The sequence below is a fragment of the Hoplias malabaricus genome, chromosome 1, assembly GCF_029633855.1.
Source record: "Hoplias malabaricus isolate fHopMal1 chromosome 1, fHopMal1.hap1, whole genome shotgun sequence".
NCBI lineage: Eukaryota > Metazoa > Chordata > Actinopteri > Characiformes > Erythrinidae > Hoplias > Hoplias malabaricus.
In genome coordinates, this window is record NC_089800.1 from 43,601,911 (window position 1) to 43,625,834 (window position 23,924).

The 23,924-nt window shown below is 41.3% G+C and overlaps 2 protein-coding genes across 7 annotated transcripts in view; one reads left to right on the plus strand and one right to left on the minus strand.

Annotated features, from left to right (window-relative positions):
- Window positions 1-3,693, plus strand: part of tpst1 (tyrosylprotein sulfotransferase 1) — a 59,083-nt gene extending 55,390 nt beyond the window's left edge. For 2 of the 5 annotated variants that reach the window (XM_066663368.1, XM_066663358.1), the window contains exon 6: window positions 2,017-3,691. The gene's annotated coding sequence lies outside the window, so the exon portion shown is untranslated. Of the gene's footprint in view, window positions 1-1,960 lie in introns of all 5 variants that reach the window. The other 3 variants (XM_066663375.1, XM_066663390.1, XM_066663381.1) reach the window with 2 other exon arrangements.
- sgsm2 (small G protein signaling modulator 2) overlaps window positions 3,687-23,924 on the minus strand; it is a 74,590-nt gene continuing 54,352 nt past the window's right edge. For both annotated transcript variants that reach the window (XM_066663343.1, XM_066663334.1), the window contains 12 exons: window positions 21,160-21,319; window positions 20,760-20,824; window positions 20,538-20,683; window positions 19,427-19,555; window positions 19,169-19,351; window positions 17,926-18,294; window positions 16,145-16,269; window positions 15,964-16,046; window positions 15,441-15,550; window positions 15,236-15,332; window positions 7,881-8,048; window positions 3,687-7,628 (listed from right to left, as the gene is read on the minus strand). In XM_066663343.1, coding sequence (XP_066519440.1) covers window positions 7,540-7,628; window positions 7,881-8,048; window positions 15,236-15,332; window positions 15,441-15,550; window positions 15,964-16,046; window positions 16,145-16,269; window positions 17,926-18,294; window positions 19,169-19,351; window positions 19,427-19,555; window positions 20,538-20,683; window positions 20,760-20,824; window positions 21,160-21,319 — 1,724 coding nt within the window. In that variant the 3' untranslated portion in view covers window positions 3,687-7,539. The remainder of the gene's footprint in view (window positions 7,629-7,880; window positions 8,049-15,235; window positions 15,333-15,440; window positions 15,551-15,963; window positions 16,047-16,144; window positions 16,270-17,925; window positions 18,295-19,168; window positions 19,352-19,426; window positions 19,556-20,537; window positions 20,684-20,759; window positions 20,825-21,159; window positions 21,320-23,924) is intronic.

Here is a 23,924-nt window from a genome sequence, read left to right on the forward strand (position 1 = left end):
TGGAACATGTTCAAAATGATTTTCAGGTCATTCTTGTTACATTAACTCACTTTTTTTTTACACCTCAATTTAAACAATGTTTTTTTAATTCCCTTTTCCTTCATAGTTTAGGGTTTGCAGATGTGAGGTTTACAGCTGCATTGTATTGTAGTGTTTCAGTGGGAGGACAGGTGGCTCTGAGAGGAAAGACAGGGTCTGACAGTGAGACCCTTTCAAAACACCAATGTTATGTTGTCAGTGTACTGCAGGCCCAAAGGTTATTGGACCACCAGGAATATTCCCAGTCCTCGGAATTACCCACAAACCACACTTAGCTCAAACCACACCTCTAACAGACCTGCTTTTGTGGCTTCCGGCACTTTGCAACTTAAATTTGCTTATCGGTTTTTTCACAGAAATAATTGATTAATGACCTCTGTATGAATAGATTTTCAATTAAGAGGTTGTTCTGACTGTAAACTTTTTATATATTTTATAAACATCACAAAGCCATTTGCTGCATCTACAGGAGCATCTCAGTAAATTAGAATATCATCAAAAAGGTCATTTATTTCAGTAATGATGAAAACCCAAAAGCCATTATCTCAGAAAAATTGAATATTAAATAAGACTAATTTAAAAATGTTTACTTTTTTAATACAGAAATGTTGGCCTACTGAAAAGTATATACGGTATATGCACTCAGTACTTGGTTGGGGCTCTTTTTGCATGAACTACTGCCTCAATGCGGAGTGGCACAGAGGCAATCAGCCTGTGGCAGTGCTAAGGTGTTGCTTTGAAAGCAGTCTTCAGCTCCTCTGTGTTGTTGGGTCTGGTGTCTCACATCTTTCTCTTGACAATAGGTCAGGTGAGTTTGCTGGACAATGAAGCTCAGTGATACTGTGGTTATTAAACCAGGTACTGGTACTTTTGGCAGCGTGGACAGGTACCAATTCCTGCTGGAAAATGAAATCTGCATCTCCATAAAGCTTGTCAGCAGAGGGAAGCATGAAGTGCTCTACAATGTCCTGGTAGATGGCTGCACTGACTTTGGACTTGATATAACACAGTGGACAAACCATCACCGATTATGGAAACGTCACACTAGACTCAAGCAGCTTTTATTCTGTGCCTCTCCACTCTTCCTCCAGACTCTGGAGCCTTGATTTCCAAATGAAAAATGAACTTTCATCTAAAAACAGGACTTTGGACACTGAGCAACAGTCCAGTGCTTTTTCTCCTGGGCCCAGGGAAGACGCTTCTGGTGATGTCTCTGTGTCATGAGTGGCTTGACACAAGAAATGCAACAGTTGTGGCCCATGTCCTGGACACGTCTGTGTGTTCTGACTCCAGCAGCAGTTCACTCCTTGTGAATCTCCCCCATATTTTTTGAATGGCCTGTTCTTGACAATCCTTTCAAGGCTGTGATTGTCCCTGTCGCTTGTGGACCACCTTTTTCCTACCAGCCTTTTCCCTTCCACTCAACTTTCCATTAATATCCTTGGATACAGCAGGAGGGTGTCAGTGGACATGGGTCAAGTCAGCGCTCTTCCCCATGAGTGTGCAGCCTACTGAACCAGATTAAGACATTTTAAAGGCTTAGAAAATCTTTGCAGGTGTGTGTGTTGATTATTCTAGTTTTTTGAGATAATGACTTCTGGGTTTTCATTGGCTGTAAGCATTAATCATCAGCATTAAAAGAAACAAACACTTGAAACAGATCCTTCTGTTTGTAATAAATCTATATATTTCTCAATTGTGAATTGAATTACTGAAATAAATAAATACACTTTTTGATGATATTCTAATTTATTGAGATGAACCTGTTTCTATGAATCTATCCAAATTTTCTTTTTATATGCCACAGAAACGCTGTGTTTTATTAAATTTATTGGCAGCAGTGGAGAATGGAAGCATTCTTAGGAAGAGAGATGTACCCATGTTTTCTAACCTGAGATTATTTTTGTCTTTGTTTGTAAAGCTTCCAGTGGAGCGTCTGTTTTCTGCTTTGCTTACAAAGCCTTCAATGTGTTGCAGGACTCAGCAGAAGCTGGATCACTGGGACCATGACGGACCCTCATTACCCCCCACCACTGGGACCTCAGACACACACACACACACACACACACACACACACACACAGAGAGCGAGAGCCCTGTGGGCGTGGACCACTACATGGACTACTTTTGGCCTTTGATGTTGTACTCTAACAGTTGTGGCCTAAGAATGTCATTGCTATGAATCGTTTTCTCTTTTTTGGGGATTTTTTTTTTTTTTTTTTTTTTTTTGGTCACACGTTACTCGTCTTTTTCCTGGCTACATAAATCTGTGATTCTGTTATAAGAAAATACAGTAAATAGCAAAGGAACTATTTATGAACGAAAATTAGCTTTTTAAGATGCAATATCTATTTTGATGTTCAGTTTATTTTCATGCCTTTGTAATGTGCAATTCCTTGGGTGCTCCCACAAAAGATCACAGTCTCAAGGCTTCAGCGGCGATGAAGACAAAGCTGCATTTCGTACCCTTCGTTCACAACTGAGTGACCCTTCACAGCCAGAGAACTGGAAGAAAAGAATTGTCGGTGTTGAAGGCAAGAAAATTGCTTGTGATTTTTCCATTGGAGGAAAAATGGGACGTCAAAGACAAAATGCTTGAGTCTTTTTTTTTTTTTTTTGTATTGAAGTGTAAAACATCATTGCCAATCTTTTTTGTTTTGTTTTTGGTGAAATAAACACTTGAGCGCTGTAGGCTGCTAATGTGCCCAGAACAGTATCCTCTTTATTGTAGAGTGAATCCAGACCAGTGTATGTTTCATTTATTAACTACTTCAACCAAAGGGGTTTAAACCTGGGACTTGCAGTAGAGCATCCAGACCTAATCTGTGTATTAAACTGATACAAGATTGTAAATATGACTTGATGGGTTTTGGATTTTTAATATCATTATTAACTGTGTGGGGGTTAAATAAATAGTTTAGTCAACAATCAAATGAAATGTGAAAATCCAGCTTGAGTTTGGCTGCTACTTTAGCTACATAACAGTTTCCATTTTTACCACCCTTCATTTTTTAATTACAGTCAGAATTATGTGCCATTTCTGAGGAAATACAATATTAAACAGCACAAAAACTGAGAACAAGTGAGGAGAAAAAAAATGAAAGATTAAGAACAAATGAGCCCAGCACTGCCACTGTAAATGTTTCTTCCCCTCGAGAGACTGGATACAATCAGTCTCTCGACTGGGGGGTGAAAAAGGGAAAAAAATAAATAAATAAAAAACAGGCACCCACTGTAAGAAGACATCACAACAGTGTGGGTCTGAAAGGATGTGGAACAGTTAAGAAGCAGTAACTGAGAAAATGAAAAAGGATGAAAATATAGCAAATCAAACAAAGCTGCTGCTGACCGCCACAGAGCCCAGACCTCTCCAACACTAAATGTGTGTGGAATTATTTAGATCATGAGCAGCAGGAAAGTGAGGACCTTAAGGAGAATAGGAGCTGTAATAACGACCCGGTGGACACTAAATCCTTAAGACGTAATGCCATTTGGATTTAAATTCTTAATTAAAAGATCTGGCTTTTTTTTAAATTCCTAATGCTAAGAACTGAATAACATTTAAAGGACATTTAATCTGTAAACAGCAAATGAAGGGTGGCCTTGAACTAAGTGATCCATTCTGTTTATTTTCAAAGCTGTGTGTTAATTTAGATGTGTGGTTTGCAGTGCTAAATGATACAATAAAACTTTAATTATTAATATTATTTATCACTTATTAGCTACATTAGCCTCTAAGTTCGGACATCAAGTCTGAGGGGATCTGCTGCGGAAATAATGTTTTCTAAACGTAGTTTAAGATTAATCTCAGCTTAAATTACTGTCTTAATGGTGATTTCACCGATGTAAAGAGCTTAGAACTTAATCCCTGTCCCAAAAAAAAAAAAAAAAAAAAAAAACACCCCAGCAGCAGGAGTGATGGATATTAACGTGTCTTTGCTGGTGGTCCCTCACAGGAATCTCCAAACCCTTAGATCCCCTTATCATTAGTTAAGTAGCGTTTATCGCGCATGCGTAGCTTGTACAGTCTCCACGGGAAAGCATGAGATGAAATGTTCTAGAACAGCTGCACATGAGCCTAAGTTCACAATGCTCAGTTCTAGGCGCGTGTGGTGCATCCTCACACACGTTTCTCAACATCAACTCTTAAGGGCAGAAGCTGTTACTGCAGTAAAGGGGGTTACATTCGAGGAGGACCAGGTGTATATAAACTTTTGACCTTAATAAGAAATGTAACTCCAGGCTGGACTCGGATACTGTCAGCTGACATCATCAGAAGCTCCACTTCCGTTACCCACGCTCCTCTGGTCACTGTGCTTCATTTTATTTTATTTTTTGACTGGGGCGCCCTCATGTGGCGAATAAGGCTTATGACATGCAGGTTACATGACATTGAGAGTCTTAGGAATCAAGTTGAGCTGGGTTTTTTTGTTTTTGTTTTTTAGCTGCGGATGTACAAACACATACACACTCGGTGCGCTTGCATTTCTTCAGCTTCACTGTTGAAAAAGCAAGTGTATTTCAACAAATGTTATCCTGTGAAAATTTTACGAACAACCCCTGAAGTTATACATACATTCAAGGTAAATGATACATCCAGAACAATACATACATCATCATTCAGAGATTGGCATCCAAACAAAATATATTTATATATTCTTCAAATTGAGTAGAATCCAGGGCACAACAATAAATAAGGAACATAACAGTCAACATGTAACAAAGGTTTTCCCAACATTCAAATTGTACAGGTTTCCAGTTAAACAGGCATGTCTCCACATCCAAAGAGAAAAATAGAGTTTAAAATACAATTGTCTTTACTGGCCTCAGCAAACTCCAGGGCTCCTCTGTCTCTCTGTTGTCGTATGTACACTACAGTAGCAGACGTGGGAATTAAGGACAATAAAGGAAATGTTTTCACAGTAGAAATTAAGAAAATGCTTTCTCTTTCACACGTCTAGTCAACAGTCTTTGAGTTACATTTCAGAGATTGCACAACTGTATGACACCAAGGATGATGATGTTCTAGAGGCTTTGGTACACAAGCTCCTGTTGGAAGTAATCTTTCGAAGGGCTTTAATGTCCCTCACACAATCTCACAGGCTGAAGCGAAGACTGATCAGAGATTGAAAGTCGGAGGCACAGTAACTATAGCGGGTCAATAGGGAGGTCCTAAAAGCTACCGCCCAGTGGATCCAGAAGCCTTAGGAGGAGTAAAACGTGAGGGTCTAGTTTGTGGGGAAGGAGTCAGGCAGCCATAGCTCAGGACTGGGGAAGACGTTAAGGGGAATGTGTGACACTTTTGGGTCTTTCTAGATGTGAGCACCAATTGCTTAACGCTCTTCAAAATAAAGGCACTATAAAAGGCTTCTTAGGAGTGATGCTGCAGAACAGAGGTCTTCAAATCTGGATCTAGAGTCCAAGAACCAGTCCTGTGTGTTGTGTACACTGCTAGTTAACAGAACTGTTGAGGCCAGTTAGTTGCCACTAACTATATAAGTTTCACTAACGATAAAATACAGCACTGGAAGTTCCACATATGAGGACCTGCATACTCTGTTTGGTGGTTATTTAAAAAAAATCCACACCAGGGCTCTTCAAATATGGCCTTCTTGTGTCAGTGTTCAGCACAGTCTGGGTATTTATGGAATTAGAGACAACTCATTGAGAAAATTTGCCAATTACCAGATTTGATGGGTGGGTTTGACCCCATGGGACTGAAAGTAATGAATCCTGTTTTTCAGATGTGCTTTTTAAGATTGCCCAGAAGATACGGGTTATGAGTAAGGCTCCAGCAGCAGGGTTTGTTATTCTGTAGCATCACACCAAATCACACCCTTTTCTGGTATCTTGATTTTAAAGAGCAAGAGCGTGTATGTACTGTAGAGGGGCTACAGCTGAAACACAGGAGGGGCGGAGATCATCACTTTAGGGGTGGGCAACATGAGAGTACAAGATCATCAAGGCATTGTAACTGATCCTAATTAATCAAATGTGTAATGTTTGGGAGAAAAAACAAACAAAAAACGGTCAGTGATGCGAAGCACCAAAAGCTGTTTAAGTGCTAACAGTCGATTTACCGATTACATGCCGATTACATGCTTCGCAAAATAAATAAATAAAAATGTGGTTTTACAGGTACCTTGTGCCTATTCCAACTTTTTCAATCTCAGAAAAATGAGAATGTTGTGATACCTATTGTTTATACAGAGAATATATTTTTGCCACATTACCCACCCCTAATTTATTTTTAGAAAATAATTCTACTAAATACATGGAATGTCTGAGCTGATCTCCAGGCCGACCCTGTAATTCAGCCTCAGCCTCTGTTTAAACTTCATCCACGAGAAGTTGAATGAAGTCAGAACCGCATGCTAATCTGTGTGTAAAGAAGCCACCCACCATCCCTGACGTGGCACACTGTGAGGCACTGGTCTCATCACATTGCACTCTACATGGCTGTGTAGCCATCGCGTGGAAGCAGCTCACCCCAAGTTAACCTCATTTGAGAGGAGTGACTGGGTTCTCTGAACGCCAAACAAGTGCAGGAGAGGATTTGGGGGATTGTGCCTCCGCCCCTTCTCCTGCTGTTGTGGTCGGCAAGGGAGCATCATTGGCGTCTGCCGCGGGACAGTTTCAAAGTGCAAAAAGTAGCGATACAGGTTGTAAAATGAAGGAACGAAGGCAACAGCAGCTTTTTTTTTCTCCATCAACCATCAGTAGAGTTCCAGAAGAATATCTGAGAAGAAAAATCAGGCCAGTTAAGTCATACGGACAAAACACAAGAACATGATATAGAAATACTATGACAAGGTCATAATCATTGGCACAGTCCTTTTGGTCACAGACAGATGCTTTAATAACTTCTCTTCGTGGCTTTGTGAATTCTTCAATGGATTTGACCTTCACGTTCTGAGAGGTACCGTCAAAGTCAGGCTCTGTGGCTGTGGTCTGTAGGATATTTGGAAAAGGCAGACTAATAGAAGAAACAATCCTCCTGAGAGTCACTGGTAGGTGCGGAATACTTTCTGTACTTTTGGCAGGTGAAAAACAGTCATCGGTAAAAGAACTGTGTCGTGCCCACACAGGCTCCAGTCATTTTCTAGAAAGTGGATGCTGGAGGGACCTGACCGGAGGTGGTGTGTTACTGGAGGAATGTACGGCTGAAAACTTGGGAAAAAAAAAAAGGCAGTCACAGTGTGCTCAAAATCCCACAAGCATGCAGACAACTCCAAAGGTCTGACACAACGGCATTCTGTGACAGGCAAAATATATCAAAACAGGACGTGTCCAGGCCCCTAGGGCCAGCAGCAGGTCCCAGTCAGTCTCATCGCTTCCCCCAAGCAGAGTCGGTGCAAGAGAGAGAGTGTGCTCTCTGTCCCTCCCCCATCATCTCCCCCTCTGAATGGAGGCTGGAGGGAGAGAGGGCTAATGAGGGACAGGGCGCTGGACGTGGAGCTGAGAGCGAGCTTCAATGCCTCTCCTCTCTCTGACGCCAGGCTCACTTGTTCTCTATGAGCGTCTGGACCTTGTGCACCAGCTCGCGTGCTATCCTCAGGATGTGCTGGACGTCATGTCGCTCGGCCATCTCTGTTACACAGCACACACACAAACACAAATATAGATTAGAGAGATACAAACTCCAGTTTGGCTTTGATAGGGCCGAACACTGCCACCCCTCCCTCCCCTTCCCCATTGATTTTAGTACAGTGCTTATATAAATGCATTACACTAGGGAGAGTATGAGGAAAAAATTAATTAAAAAATCTTACCTAGTGTTCCTTTCAGCTCTAAAATGCATGAGGTGTTGAATATTATGAAACAGTCATGGCTTCTACCCACCATTAAAAAACTTGATGATGTCTGTGAAGTCCATGTTGTTGTCGCGGATTATTTCCCGGTAAACTTCCACCAGAGCCAGAGCAATGAATAGCACAAAGTGCTTAGAGGATATATGAGGAGCCACCCAGATCACCTCCCACACTGCAAACACGTCCTCATATAACAGTTCTACAACACACACACACACACATTCGGATTATTTCAAAATAATAATCAACTACAAATTATGACAAAGTGCTTTCCACAGATTACACTTGACGGTGCAAATTATTGAAACTTTATGCTTTCAAAACTGTTAGGCTTCAAAGCTAATATTACTTTCTCCCTGCTTTACATCAAGTTCGTGTGAACTGACAACTATAAATATGGCCTATGTCACACCTGTTGCATGTTAAATTGTTTTGATTTATTTTCTGCAGTAAATACATTTAACTTGGTTCAAGGGCGGCATGGTGCAGTGTCGCAGTCACACAGCTCCAGGGACCTGGAGGTTGTGGGTCCGATTCCCGCTCCAGGTGACTGTCTGTGAGGAGTTGGTGTGTTCTCCCTGTGTCCGCGTGGGTTTCCTCCAGGTGCCCCGGTTTCCTCCCACAGTCCAAAAACACATGTTGGTAGGTGGATTGGCAACTTAAAAGTGTCCGTAGGTGTGAGTGAATGTGTGTGTGTGTGTGTGTGTTGCCCTGTGAAGGACTGGCGCCCCCTCCAGGGTGTATTCCTGCCTTGCGCCCAATGATTCCAGGTAGGCTCTGGACCCACCGCGACCCTGAACTGGATAATTAATGAATGAACTTGGTTCAATGTAGATTATTCGTAGGCGTATTTACATTACAACAAAATCTACAATTTAACCATGGGTTTCCAAACCCTTCACCCAACCGTACATTGTGATTAAGCTTATTTTGTGCAGCAGAGTACAACAAAATCTAAAAATGGGGGGAAAAAAATTAAAATATGAGAGAAAAAAAAAGACAAAACGTTTCAATTCTGATTTCTGTGATAACACAACATAATGTGTATAACTGAAATTAATTACTGTAATCGTTTGATAATCAACATTTGCTGCTGTGATGGGAAAATGTAACTAACACTGTAATAAATATGTTGTGATTATGATTCAGAACATTCTGTGGTTGAATACGTGACCCTTGAGTGCCTTTTATATGATGTGTTTAGAACATGACTCTTGAATACCCACTGAGGAGAGAAAAGTGCTTTGCAGTAAATTTCTATAGTCAGATTTAGGGTAGTCTAACTGAAATGTCAATGTGCATCCTGTTTGGAAGACGGCGACCTGGCCCTCTTCAAGACATGATGAGGAACTATTTTTAAGTCTAAAAATGAGGACATGTCCGGGTAAAAGAGGACGTCTGGTCACCCTAGTGATGAGGAACTAGGGAGAAGTGTGAGAATAGATGGTAAAAGAAAGATGTATGGTCTAACGGAACAATATTGAGAACGTCTGGGACTGGGTGTAATCTGAGACATGATGCAAGAGTAAAGGAATGGTTTACGTGACAAATGCTCTATATATTGCTGTGAATGACTGAATAAACTAGAGATTGGGGTGAATACTTGACTCTGTGTCTTTGTTCCTCTGATTTCTTCTCGGGCCTGAGCATCATTTTAGAACTCGGTCTTCCTTTCTGGTGGCACTTAGACAACTGCCATAACAATTTGGTGGCTCGTCGTCAAGGATATCTCATGCGTCAGGGGACTCAGGGTGGAGAAACAAGGCGGATTGAAAAGCCCAGTCCAGCCAACCACCAGAAACCTCTGAGGTGGGGAGGGGGCTCTGCGGTGGATCCACTGACGCAGCTGATATCGGACTGACATGAGACACCAGGTGGGAACACCGACTTAGTCGCAGTAAGGTATTGATGAAACACGTGCTTATGTCTTCACAGCTGACGAGCTTCTAGGGCAGGAATAGGATTCTGCTTGAAAGTAAGAGAAAATGGGGTGTTGTTTTAGCAAATCAGCACAGGTTCAGATTCCTGAGAAAGATAGAACTGACACTGCTGCTTCTCAATATCGGTACATGTTGAGTGAATATGGACCATGCAGTGTAGGCCAGAGGACAGAATGGGCTGGGGTTTAAGCTGGGGTTTCCTGCAAGAGGAAGCTTCAGTCTTAATCAGTTGGAACGGCTGAGAAACGAATTAAACAAAAAGAGCAGGAAAGTAAAGAAGTGAGACAGGCCATTCAGGGAAGTGGCTGTGGGTGTTGTAAAAGGGTGCCAGAGCCTTTTGTAGCAGATTGGCGGGCTTTTGACTTCAGAAAAAGTGATCCAGAAACTGCTCCAGTAAGCATGAAGCTTCGTTCTCGTGATTCAGAAGACAAGGTCCCGGGGCCGATAGGCGCAATAGAGCAACTCGGCATGCCAATGCTGGAAGTGCCTATGAGTGACGGCAGAGGACAAGTGTTCAGGCCTTGGACTTTTGCTGAAATAAAAGAGGTGGCAGCCTCAATCCCTGATGTCAATGATGGGGGAGAGGAATTCTGTATAAGCCTCAGACAGCTCTGTGAGATTTTCCACCCAAGTCTGCAAGACCGGAGAGCGCTGCATACGTTAAAGCCCAAAACCCATCTCGATATGACCCAAGACGTATTGCAGATGGCAAACAAAACCCTGATGAATCTGCCAGGTCCTATCTATCCAGGCACCTGGAAGTGACCATGGAGCACTGGGGAGGAGGGCCCCCAACAGAGGATTGGGAGACCTCAAACATCACATGGTGGGAGAGTCTTCTGAAATCTACATTTGTACGCGGGTTACGTCCAGACTTGCGTGCTCATGTGGAAAAGCATTGTATGGATGTTGATGTGGGGTGCCTGAAAGAGGTGGAGAAGTTTGCTGCACATGCAGAAAAGATTTTGAACAACAGAAAAAAGAAAAAGAAGGAGAAGGAAGAGCATAAACTGGCACAAGCCCAGCTGGCTCTTTGGAAACAAGAAGCTGACAAAGGCACACGGAGGTGTGTTCGCCATGGTCGTGGACGTGGACATGGACGTGGACTTGGTCGAGGCTGTTTCTCCTGTGGACAGCATGACCACTTCATACAAGACTGTCCTAATGCCAGAAACAGGCATGAAGGTCGGGGCCTGGCAACAATGGAGGCAGCAGACTGAAATGAGGGGAGCGGGACGGAGGAGCCAGAGGGGAATGGAGCAACTGGACAAGACCATGAGCAGGTAAGAGAACAATTTTTGTTATTAACACGAACTGATGCTTACACGGCCATGCCTAGAATAAAGATGACAGTGGCAGGAACAAAACATAGCTTTTTATTACATCCAGGGGCAACCACATCTACTCTTAGGGCTTCATGTTTTCCAATTAGACCACAACATACACCTAAAACAATTACTTCCAAGGTTACAGATGTAGTAACAGAGCCTTTAGGATGTTCTTTGCAGAAAGGAGAAAAAGTCTCACATGTGTTTTTGTTTTCTGAGGTTTGCCCAATTAATCTCCTGGGCAGGGATTTAATGTGTAAACTGAGTATTTCTCAGCAGGCTGTGGCTGAGGGCATCGAGGTCTGTGTGGAGGATCCAGTGGATTATGTCATGGTGAAGAAGGCGAGTGGCTTGCCATTGTACATATAAGGAGTCTCTGGCTGTGCAAGTGTGTCTCCTTGGATGATTGGCAGGATCATGGAGGAGGTGTGCAAAAAAGTGAAAGTTCGGAAGTGTTCTGCGTCCGATACACGGCTGTGGTTTCTGTTTTCCGTACTGTCCAACTCATTGATTCGCCCAGACACACTCACACAAACCAGGGCTCCTCCTGAAGGTTTGGCTGCAGTCCCAGATTCCCTATGAGCCAAGGGCAAATAGTCGCTGTCCAATTAAAAACACGCATCTCCATTTTTAGCGGTTTTCACTTTTTTGACATTTATTAATTATGGGCATTAATTTCTGTTTGTTCATAGCAGCTATTATCAAAATGACCAATGAAAAGCTGAAAAAAAAAAAATCACACCGTTTATTTAACAGGTATCTTCATTGGCTGCTAGACCTGTCCATCAAAACTACGTATCACTCCCCTCCCCTGTTCTCCCGGTGCTGTTTGAGTGTCCGTGCTAAAATTACTAACTGATAGCACGTTTACTCACATGAAATATTAGACCAGCGAGGCTATAATGAATCACATTAAGGGTTACATATACCGATTTCGATCAAGTATAGTAATGATGGACTCTGCTTTTGCTATAACATGAATTAATAGTGACAGTGTTTTAGGAGAATATGCTGTAGAACGTGGTTACAGGTAGATGGACATGACTCGTTGGAATCCAATAAAAGATATCCACCTTTGTCAATATTTGCTGTCTATAGTACACAAGTCCATTTTACATATGAAACTTTTGGACATGCATCCCCATAAAGATATTTTTACATTCCTGAACTGTAATGGGTATAAATCATGTTATCTGTGGTTTATTTTTCACTGTTACCTTCCAAGTAACATTTAAAATAATATATAGTCCTTTCCTGTTCTTGAAAAGTTAGCTCTTTGGAGATACGTGTTTTGTAATCAGACAGTGGCAAAATATGATGTTGGGTATAATAAAATCCACCCAACACTTAGTGGTTATATCTAAAAGCAACTATTGACTGAAAAAGAATCTGCTGGTGTGATCTTATCCCAGGTACCTGCTAATACTACTACTTTTTCTGTAATTGATTTGGTGAATGCGTTATTCTGCATTCCATTTTGAAATCGGCTCTTTCACAAACTCCCACTTCGGGACTTCCTGATCTGAAAAAAACATTTATTCAAACAGTAGACGAGAAAAATGGGTTTTTGACTTCTGTTGTGCTCCAGCAGCATTGTGGTCATAAGCACCCAGTGGTGTGTTTCTCCGGCAAACTTAACTCTGTGGCACGTGATTTGCCCAAATGTCTGAGGGCTGTGGCAGCAGCAGAGCGTGCCATCCTTTCTTCCAGAGATATAGTGTGTTACAATCCTTTGACTTTGTTAGATCCACATGCAGTGTCACTGATTTTATTAGAACAAAAAACCATCTCATTTGTCAGCGGCGTGCTGGTTACGATATCACACCGTGTTGCTTGAACTGCCAAACGTTACTTTTCAAAGTTGAATAATTTTTAATCCTGCAACTCTGCTCCCTATACAGGATGAGGGAGAGCTTCATGACTGTTTGGCAGCCATCTCTCAGGTCTGCTTCCCGAGACCTAATTTAACGCATATTCCGATTCCTAATGTTGATCTTAATCTGTTTGTTGATGGGTCTGCGTCCTGTGACGGTTGTGGAAAGAACCAAGTTGGTTTTGCTGTTGTGTCTCTGCATAAGTGTTTGTGTTCTGGCAGGTTGGCACGTTCACTCTCAGCTCAAACTGCTGAATTGGTGGCTCTTACAGAGGCCTGTAAACTGGCTGAGGGTAAGTCTGCAAATATTTGCACAGATTCTAAATATGCTTATTTTTTTTATTTTGGAATGATTTGGTCATCCAGGAAATGTGTTGCATCCACAGGTAAACACATCGTTCATCACACTTTAGCGGCAGCTTTATTGAAAGCAATTTTTTTGCTCAAAGCTGTGATTAACTGTCAGGCCCACACTAAAGACACTTAAGAGGTTGCTAGGGGCAACGCCTTCACAGACACAGCAGCCAAGCATGCTGCTGCTCAAAATGATCCGTTGTTTTCTCTCTTACAGGAAGCCTGCTTTCCAGACCCTTAACCTGTCTCTCTCACTGAACTTGCTTCTCAGTCCTCAGATGCAGAGCACACTGCTTGGCGTAAAGCTGGCTGTTTGTTCAAAAACTGACTATGGCAGACCTTGGATAGTCAACCATGTCTACCCTCTGTATATTTTCCCTATGTAGCAAAATTGTCTCATGATAAAGGCCATGCCTCTAGTGGACTCATGCATACTAGTGCACTAAAGGATTTTCAGTTTTTGCTTAGAATCATCTGCAGGCTTTGTCACTGGTTTTGATTTATGTGTGCATGTGAGTAAGAGCATGTGCTGTGTTAACACCTTTTGAGATTTTGTTTGGCAAGCTACCTAGATGGGGATTGGATCTGCCAGGAAACATGGCAGTGGATTGCTAGAAGACCACATGTTAATCTACTGTAAGAAATGACTAACAACTTTGCATTCTGTCCGCTTGCAGGCAGCTGCTCTACCCAGACCATTGGTGGGGACGTTACATTCCTTGAAGCCAGGTGAATAGGTAGCTATAAAAGAACACAGACGAAAATACTGGAAGCAACAACAACAGGTTGGGTCCATTCCAGGTGTTGCTGACTACGGAGACTGCAGTGAAAGTCAAAGGTGCACCTTGGTTTCATGTGACTCATTGCAAGAGAGCTCCAGTGTTGGGAGCCAATGAGAACTCTGTAATTTTACATGCATTAGTTATGATGCCCAAGCCAAAAGCTTGGCTGGTCTGTGGCTGTTCTTTTGCATTTTATCCTTATTTTTCGTATCTTGTTATGATTAAGTATGATATATTACAGTTGCATTAATCATAAAAATCATTTAAAAAAAAAGCTAACACTGTAATCAGTTAGCAGTGATTATGATTCAGAGCATTTTGTGCTTGAATACGTGACCCTTGAGTGCCTTTTATATGATGTGTTTAGAACGTGACTCTTGAATACCCGTTGAGGAGAGAAAAGTGCTTTGCAGTAAATTTCTATAGTCAGATTTAGGGAAGTCTAACTGAAATATCAATGTGCATCCCGTTTGGAAGATGACGACCTGGCCCTCTTCAAGACATGATGAGTAGGGTGACCAGATCTGAGATGGTGAAAAAGACCAATAGCGGTAGCTCTACAGTCAGACTATAATTCTGACTGTCAATCTGAAGATTTTAGGCTACTTCTCACTCAAGCGAACCAAGGGGAGGGCGGAACTAGTTTGTGAACAAAACGCTTCTCGAAGTTCTATGTAAGCTCTAGAAAAACAAAATCCCGGATGTTTGTGAAATTCCGCCCTGATATTTTTTTAAGTCTTAAAATGAGGACATGTCCGGGTAAAAGAGGACGTCTGGTCACCCTAGTGATGAGGAACTAGGGAGAAGTGTGAGAATAGATGGTAAAAGAAAGATGTATGGTCTAACGGAACTATATTGAGAACGTCTGGGACTGGGTGTAATCTGAGACATGATGCAAGAGTAAAGGAATGGTTTACGTGACAAATGCTCTATATTGCAGTGAATGACTGAATGACTGAATAAACTAGAGATTGGAGTTAATGCTTAACTCTGTGTCTTTATTCCTCTGATTTCTCCTCGGGCCTGAGCATCATTTTGGAACGCTTCTTCTTTTCTGGTGGCAATTAGACAACTGCCACTTACACTGCAGCATGACGATTTTTTAATACCTCTCTTGAAGTCCAGCAGGAACCAGCGGTAGCAGAAGTAAAAGTGCGTGTAATCTCCATTCTGGTGCATCAGCTCAAAGAGCTCAGAGTCAAGGATCTGAAAAAGGGGGAACCTCATTAATAATCTCTTCTAATGTCACTGCACAAAGCTGAGGAGGAAGTGGCTAGGCAAATAAATCTTAGTGAGATATTCCTGAAAAATTACCTGGATCAAGGACCTCATATTGGCAAAGTGAGTGTCCATGGCTCCTCCATTGGGGAAGTTCTGACTCATCCTCCTCATTAACTGAGTGAAACAGCTGTAGGCTAAGCACTCTGAGACAGAGAGAAAGAACAAAGCATGAAGACGTCAGCAAAAGCAGCTAAAATAAGACTGCTTCCTGATGCAATCTTTTGTTATAAAAAGTATTATCTTTGATAACATACTTGAAACTAAAGTGAACTAATAGACTTAAATTCCTGGAACACTACACTTTAAGACCTAATATGTCTTTATAATAGATACCCTTTTGTACCCTCATTTTCATAATTTAATGGGCTGATAAGTGTGAGCTTGATCCAGCACATTCAAGGCTGTTAACCCAAAGGCATATTTCTTTGACCCTTTCCCTTAATAAGACAGGAGAGATAAAAAAGATCAGCTTCTACAAAGTTACACAGACAGTAAGGCCTGAAAGTCAAAGCTTCTGCATTCCATTAAAAGGACCATCGGCGAACATGATTCTCACCATCATCCAAGATGACCAGCAAAGGGGCCAGAAGGTCACACATGCCCTGGACATAGCCCACCTCTAGATGCTCCCAGACGTAACTGAGACCCAGAAAAGCAGAGAAGAAAATAAATGGATACAGAAGAAATGGTAAACTCAGCACAGTCACTCTTACAGCAAACTGTAGAGTGAGGCTGACCTGCACATGATATTTCGCAGTTTCTCAAGGTTGCTGCTGGTGAAGTAGTAGTAGTTGCGGTCACATCGTGCAACATCCTTGTCTATTCTGTGCAGGTTCAGAGCCACTGTATCCAACAACTCAATCTGTTCAGAACCAATAACATTTTCATTAGTCAAAGAAATCTCAGAGATTGTGTAGCTATGATCTGACCGAGTTATGATATGTATGATAGTCTTATTTATGAATATTGTCACAGTACAATGAAAAACATATATATCCATGATTGTGGATTTTTAGTTTACCACATTATTCGAACACAGCAGCTGTCCATCACATGATGTGAAAATGTAATGCAATAGAAATGCTCCAAAATTACTAATAAAATCTTTATTTACATTGACTTTCATTAAAATAGTTTCACGACTGTAATCGTCAAAAGATGTTTCCTCACCTTTTGCTAGATCTCAAATATGTTTGTGTGCTCGAAACAGGTCTAATGTGTTTACAAAGCCTGTGTCTGTAAATGAATGAAAAGGCATCTGGAGTTTTTCACAACGGACAGAACTCCAAACATTAAAAAGCACAAATCGAAATGAGGATATTGCTCATGACTGCTCCATACCCTGATAGCAAGGAGATGGTGGACCACTGTTGGCCCACTTAGGACAAAGTTGGAGGTCCACTAGTGTTTTGCACAGCGTTTTCTGGGCGGACCCCTGGTAATTAAACAGAATTTTAGACAAAATGCCACATTTTAGCACTTTTCCATTCACAGTCCAATTTACATTTTTTTCCTTCATTAGGTTCTTTTGTTATTCTAAGGTGTCACAGTGTCATCATTTTATATCAGACTTATACTCATTATTACAGCTCTCTTAGATATTTTAGTATTAGTTTGTTTTCCAGAAAATCTGTAGATCTGGAGATTATAAATGAGTTATATCCTGAACAGGACAGTAATTTGAGTGGTCCGATGGTGGACCAGCAGTGGTCTTCAGTCAGTGGTATGCCAGCCTTTTTATGCCAGTGGACCGATATATGCTCGCTGTCTGGGTATGTGGGCAGTATTTACTTACTGTTACAGTTTAAGGTCACTTAAGGTGGAAAAGTCTTCAGACTCAAGAGACGGCTAACTGCATCAACGAAAGTGCTAAAAAAACTAAACAACTTGAGTTTCAAATGAGTTTCTGTGGTACTGCAAACAGTGACTTACAGACAACACAGCGTTTAGGGCTGTGTTGCCACACAACCGTAGACTTTCCTTTAAGTCGCTATTTTGGTACATGTTTTTCATTGGACAGGGACGACATGGAGGAATTGGTGTTACACAGCTGAAAGTGGAATTTCTGGACTACTTTTGGTCCTTTATAGTTACAGAAAGTCATAATACTGGGCTGTATACTTGAGAGAAGCACTGTTTGAAGCCTGTGTTTGGTGATTCCAAGAGAGGTTTTATTACTTCCCAGGTAGCCTAAACATTTAGGCCAAATCTGTCTCACTTTTGGCATTTATGAATCCGTTTCTTTACTGGGTAGTTTTGTATGGGCTGGAGATGGACCAACAGTCATTAGCTGGAATTAAGCTGGAGTTGTGGCAAGTGTTGTGTGGGGTCAGATGTGGTCCAGTACTTTTTTTTTTTTTTCAGCCCAGATTTGTTCCACAACAACATCTGACCCATATAAGACACTTGTGGCAGAGCTGAGGCAGCCAGACTCACCGTGAGTCAACGATGTCATTCAAGAGATTTTTACACTTAAAAAAACCAAAATGACAGATGTGTGGCAGAAGGCTTAATGTACCGTATATGAGGTTAAGGACAGAGGATTTCCCTCGCTGTCAGTCACCAGTTTGTCCAGCTGAGTGCAGAGCTTGTCTTCACTCAGAGACTCTCGCCCACTCTGCTCTCCTCTGGGTGTGGTGTCATCTCCTGGTTCTTCCTCCATGCTCTGGCCGTCTTCAATGCTGGACAGGATCTGGGAGTGTCCTGAAGCTACTGAGTAGTTTCTGGAGGAGGGGAGGCCTGAGTCTGGAGAGTCAAACTCAACCAGTGGCCGATCGTCTGGAGCCAGAGCTGCGGGGTTGACCACCGTGCTCATGGTGGCTGTGTTATCTCCTCCATGAGGCATGTCGTGACCAGCCCCATCGGGTTCATCCACTGACATGAACACCTAAGAGAGGAGCAGGGATAAGATGTAGAAGAGAATCGTGTGAGGATTTATAGGACAGTTAAAGAGCAGGACATGCACTTATATTTAAGAGAATTTATTTTTAATCAACATGTAAACAAAGATAATTTACAGTGGATGTTTAAATGATGGTGTAGATCAGAACCAGAGGAACAAAGAGTTTTAAGAAGAGCTCTAAAAGCCACCTCAAAATGAAAACGTCATGGTCGGTGTCTAGCCATTTCAGATTCCTATCACCACCATTGTAAAAAATTGGTTGTTTATTAATCTCAGTATAATATAATTACATTTACTATAAGGGCATTTATCAGACAGACTTATCTACAGGCATACACAAATTGCCTTGTTGTCTATTCAGAAAATATCTTTAGCTAGTGTGTATAGGCAATAATTCAAAAGATACCTCAAGGTTAGAAGCTGCCAAATACAAGTCAGTATGGAGACCAAGATACACAATGCTCACATACTACACTTGCTCAAACAAATATCAAATAAAGTAAGACATGAATTTAATCATAAGCTTTTACTAATGTCTTAGCTTTGCAGATTTTCTTTTAAATGGATGGAGATCCCCTTTAAAGCCTGCCGAGAGCTATGAACGTATAGACTCTTCCCTACCTTACAACCAGACACACACCTATAAACTGGTTTGCATAATCTGACATATCTGATCACTGCTCCAGTTAGCAGGAGAATCCACTTGTGTAGGATGCAATTACCTGGTTGGTTCAACACAGCACTAGAGCTAAGGATCACTGAATTAATGCAATACCCAGTAAAACCATCACGGCATAGATGAGCACTGTTTGAGAGCTATGTTTTTTATGAAGCTGCTGCAGGGCTGAGAGAAGCCCACCTCATTGCTGAGGGTGGAGTCTCGATGAATGAGCCTCATGACGTGACTGTCGATGCTGCTCCCTGATGACAGCTTGGCAAAAATGGCCGACTGCATCTCCTTCTCCCGCTGTTTCACAATAACCTCACAGGCCTTCCACTCTCGCATCACTTGCTTGTATCGAGCAGCGATCTTCTCATCAATCTGCAGACAGCACATTTTTGAACAACAGCTCAAAAGCAAAGTTCTACTTAACCTATTGTCAACAGTTTTACATACCTGTGTCATGTCTTTCTTCCCCATGCCAAACTTATAATGGCCCAGTAAAAAGGGCCACACCTCTTTCCTGATCTCATGCTCCACACCGCCGTAATAAACCAATCGCAGAAGCTCCAGCTCCTTATAGTTCTACACAGAGGAAGAAAAACCATACGAAGAGATAAGTGAAGATACTTTAACCTACACTTATATATTGCACGCCACGAACAGCTTGCTATTCATATTCCATTTTGTTCAAACAGCAAAGGTCCAAAAGTGTGTGGACATCTGCTCATCCAACATTTCTTCTGAAATGAAGAGCCCCCACACCCCCCTTTGATACAATAACAGTCTCTACTGTTCATCTAGGCTTTAGACATGAACATTAGATAACTATCACATAATAGCTTTAGTGAGGTCAGTGAGGTCATTATGCTGATAAATAAATCATGATATTGATATGAAGAATATTATATATGAAATGCAGTTATATCACTCCAGAGAACATAGTTTAATTTCTTTAGAGTGCGATGCTGGGGGGCTTTAAACCCAATGTAGCTGACCTTAGTCAGCTCCAGTGTCAGTTTTATGTCATGCCTTCTGTGGAGATTGTACAAGCTACAAACTCCATATCTGTTTACACAATGGATGCACATTAAAGAATTCCAATTCACTAGTTACAAAAGTGGTCTACAAGAATAAGTCTTAAAGCAATAATGTCCTTTAAACAAGTTAAATAAAAAAATAAAAAAAAAAAAAACAAGGAACAAACTGTTCCAAACAAACACTTTGCTGCCCTCTAGTGGAAAACTCCAGTTAAACTGAAAGGGAAATCAGAGTCAATTGTTTTTAGTCAAGAATGAATGGGCATTGTGTTGTATGTAAAAACTGTAATAAATAAAATAAATAAATGAATGTGATCGTAAAAAACAAAAAAAACAAAAAAAAACACTTTTTTGGAAGTGTATCATGGCATAAAAAAGCTCAGAAAAAAGAGCATCAAGTGGATCAAGTTTATAAATTGTTTGGACTCCACCAATCCACAGTCAGACAGTCAGTCAGTCAGTGTTCAAAGTTGAAGGTCATTGTAATCCTCCCCAGGATTTCATGCACTCGTGTAACTCAAACTCACCTTGCAGTCTTTTTGGTATTTGCTCCAGATGTCTTTGCTGAGGCCTCCAGAAGCTTCACATGGTTTGTCAGGGGGGACGATGTTGTGGTTGACCAGCGCTGACAGATGTGTCCTCACAGTGGACAGGTGCCGACAGTATGCAAGCCCTATAGTGAAGAATGTGGAATGGTAGTAGTATGAATTGACACCAGGAGCGTTATCTGTACTGCAGATTTAACTTACAGCCATAGAAGGCTCTGGAGACAATCTGCCTCTTCATATTATGGCACAGCATCTTAAGAGGAATTCTGGATATAAAGAGATAATGCAGAAAAGATTGAACGTTAATCCAGTGGCAGCAGGAACATGCTCATCATGTAGAACCCTGGCTTTGCATATTAATTTATTAGCCCTAAGCTACTGAGTGTAGCCCAGCTAAAATGCCTAAAAAGAACCAACCAGAGTCTAAATACATTCCTTCGTTCCCTACAACACCACATGATACATTACTCTGTAGTGACACTAATAACACACTCAGTAAATGAAAAAGTTTTTGTGTCTCTTTTTGTGTTAGAGCAGAGAAAACATCAGCACATTTAGTACAAATTGACAACTACAGCTTCACGCTGAATGGAGAACTTACCGGTCGTGCATGCAGGTGCACGTTGGAGGAAGCTCCACAGAGGCATTACTGCCCCCAGTGGAGCAGGACAGACAGGACGACACGTGACTAGCGCACTCGGCCTGCTGCCATGACGACGGACTGCCTCCAAATGCCTGCATCTCCATCATGTCCCCATGGTCTTGGAGGATGTACAGAGAGAGAGAGAGAGAGAGAGAGAGAGAGAGAGAGAGAGAGAGAGAGAGAGAGAGAGAGGGAAATAATCAAATAATCAACACAGAACCTGTCGTAGTAACCTTCATTTGAAAATATCTCCTCCACAATTCCATTGTTACAGTAAGTCTGTCTGCTATTTTATTATTATTATTTTAAAAAATAATCTTCGGCACAATATTCAACTGCCAATTGAACAGAACATAATTATTTTTAGCTTTTACTGGGAATAATCCAGAAAAGAAGAATAATAAATAAGGGGAAAAACCAAAACATTTGATGGTAGTGACATTTAACTGGAATTGCTAAAATAATATGGATCTTGATAGAGTTAATAACACTGAATTGATAGATACTGATCAGAACAGGCCTCTCAGCTCAACCTTCAGATGTATTAAGGCAGAGATGCATCTAACCTCCAAGTCAGAGGCATTATTTTAAGTCTGATAATTTAAAAAGTCCACAATTGGCTTTGGATCTTAGTAGCCACAAGATCCTGAGGTACAGACACAGTGAGGGAAAACCTGAGGTTAACATGCATCTGTGAAAGAACAGAAACCAAAAAAGGAGAAAAAAGGGGAGGAAAAAAAAGAAAAAAAAAAGGCATGAACGATGCAAGGAGGAGGGGGGAGGCCATGCCAGAAGACCTGCCAATCACAGCGTGCCACTGCGCGGACACAGCCAGGCATTCAGACAGCTAGGAGAGGAAGAGAGGAGACAAAGATACAGCCACTGCTCCCACCATGCTGGATGCATCCAACCATACAACAGGGCAGAAAGGAGAAGGACAAATCAAACAAAAAAAAACAAAAAAAAAAAAGAAAAAGAAAAGGAAAACCAAAAAACAAAACAGGAAAGAAATGCATGTCATCAAATATAAAAGTGTTTGAGCCAACTCAACCAAATAGTACAAAGTGAGCGAATGCTCTTCACCTTAATTCTTCAGGCCCGAGCTGGTGACCTGCTTTACAGATAACTGCTTCCCATTTGGGCCACACACAAGAAACCAAACCAAACCAAACCAAACCAAAACAAAACAAAAAAAAAAAAATGGAGGGAGAGCGCATCAGAATTTTCACTGCTGGCAGCTCTCTCCAAACTATAGGAGTTTAAAAGGCTTTAATATGGACAAATAGGCGACGTGTTCACGGAACGATTCCCATGTCTAGCACGCCAGAACCCCACAGGACCTGATTGTCATAATGAAAGGTGACCGCAGTTAGTGAAGAATTACAGTGAACAGCATTGCAGAAAACCCGGCTGAACACAGGAGGGAGAGGACAAAAAATATTAACTCAATGAAATCAAACTGAAGAAAAAGCAAAAGAGAGAGAAGTCAAAGAAGGGGAAGACAGTCTTGACAAAGAAGCAGAAGTGCACATTCAGTCCAAAAGGAACAAACAAATAAATAAATAAACAGATATTTGTAGGTGCAAATTTCCCATGCAAAATCATCAAGCATGTTGCAGTAAAAAAATAAATGAAGAGGCGGAACACAAAAAATTAAGTGAGTGAATTTCTGAAGGACTCCAAAAGTCAAAGTCAAACAAAAGAGTGCCAAAGGAAAACGGAGCAAATATTTGGAAGTGCCACTGTCTGCCCAATAGTGCAGAGAGGAGTGGAGAGAGAGAGAGAGAGAGAGAGAGAGAGAGATACACAGAGAGAGAAACAGACTGTGAATGGTATCTCTCGCTCTTGTTGGTAAATGTTTCTGGCCTGGCCTTCACACTGAATCCACATCCAATCCCAAATGCCCTGTGACTGCTATGCGACGAGTCAGATGCCTTTGATCTGTGTTTAGAGAAAAGGAGTTGAGATGGCCAATATGGCCAAAAATAATTTGATATGAAAAATGAGCAATTATTGTATGTACTTCCTGATAGTATTTTTTGTTACTCTAGGTAGTGTTTTGGAAGAAGAAGAAAACTGCTGACTCTGAGGTAGGGTTTTTGCCTGGTCTTTACATTCAACATGCAACACTTTCACAAAAGTCATAACCATCAGCACAAATATGAATTTTCTTTCTTTCCTCGATATATTCCTCAAATTCCTTGCCCTATTCTCTCTTCATAATTTCATAACAGCGAGCTAGATCACTGTCCTCAATCTCTTACCTGCCTAGAAAATATGGACTGAAATACGTACAGAAAACAATAGAATGTATGTCTTTTACAGCCACTGCCGCTACACAACAGCTAAATAATATGTTAAGTAGGACGTTCACAGTTGTCAGTTGTTGTAATGTTGCTTGTTAGACACAGAATTTTACCAATATCATTTTCCTGTGTTATTTTTTCCTGTATATACTGACATCATGGCAGAAGCAAAAACCACAAATATATCACGTCTTGAGCTCATCCATAACATTGAGTCAGGCAATGGAGAGAGAGAGACACAAACAGAGCCACAAAAACCTTTTAGAAATGATGGAAAATAAATATCATTTGAAACAATAAAATATGAAATAGGATTTGTTTTGCTGGTGAAGCATTGATAGGTCAGTTGTTCAAAATTCAAGTCTTAGCTGTATTTACTGCATTGAGAAACAGTTTTTAAATGGACACACCAATGGC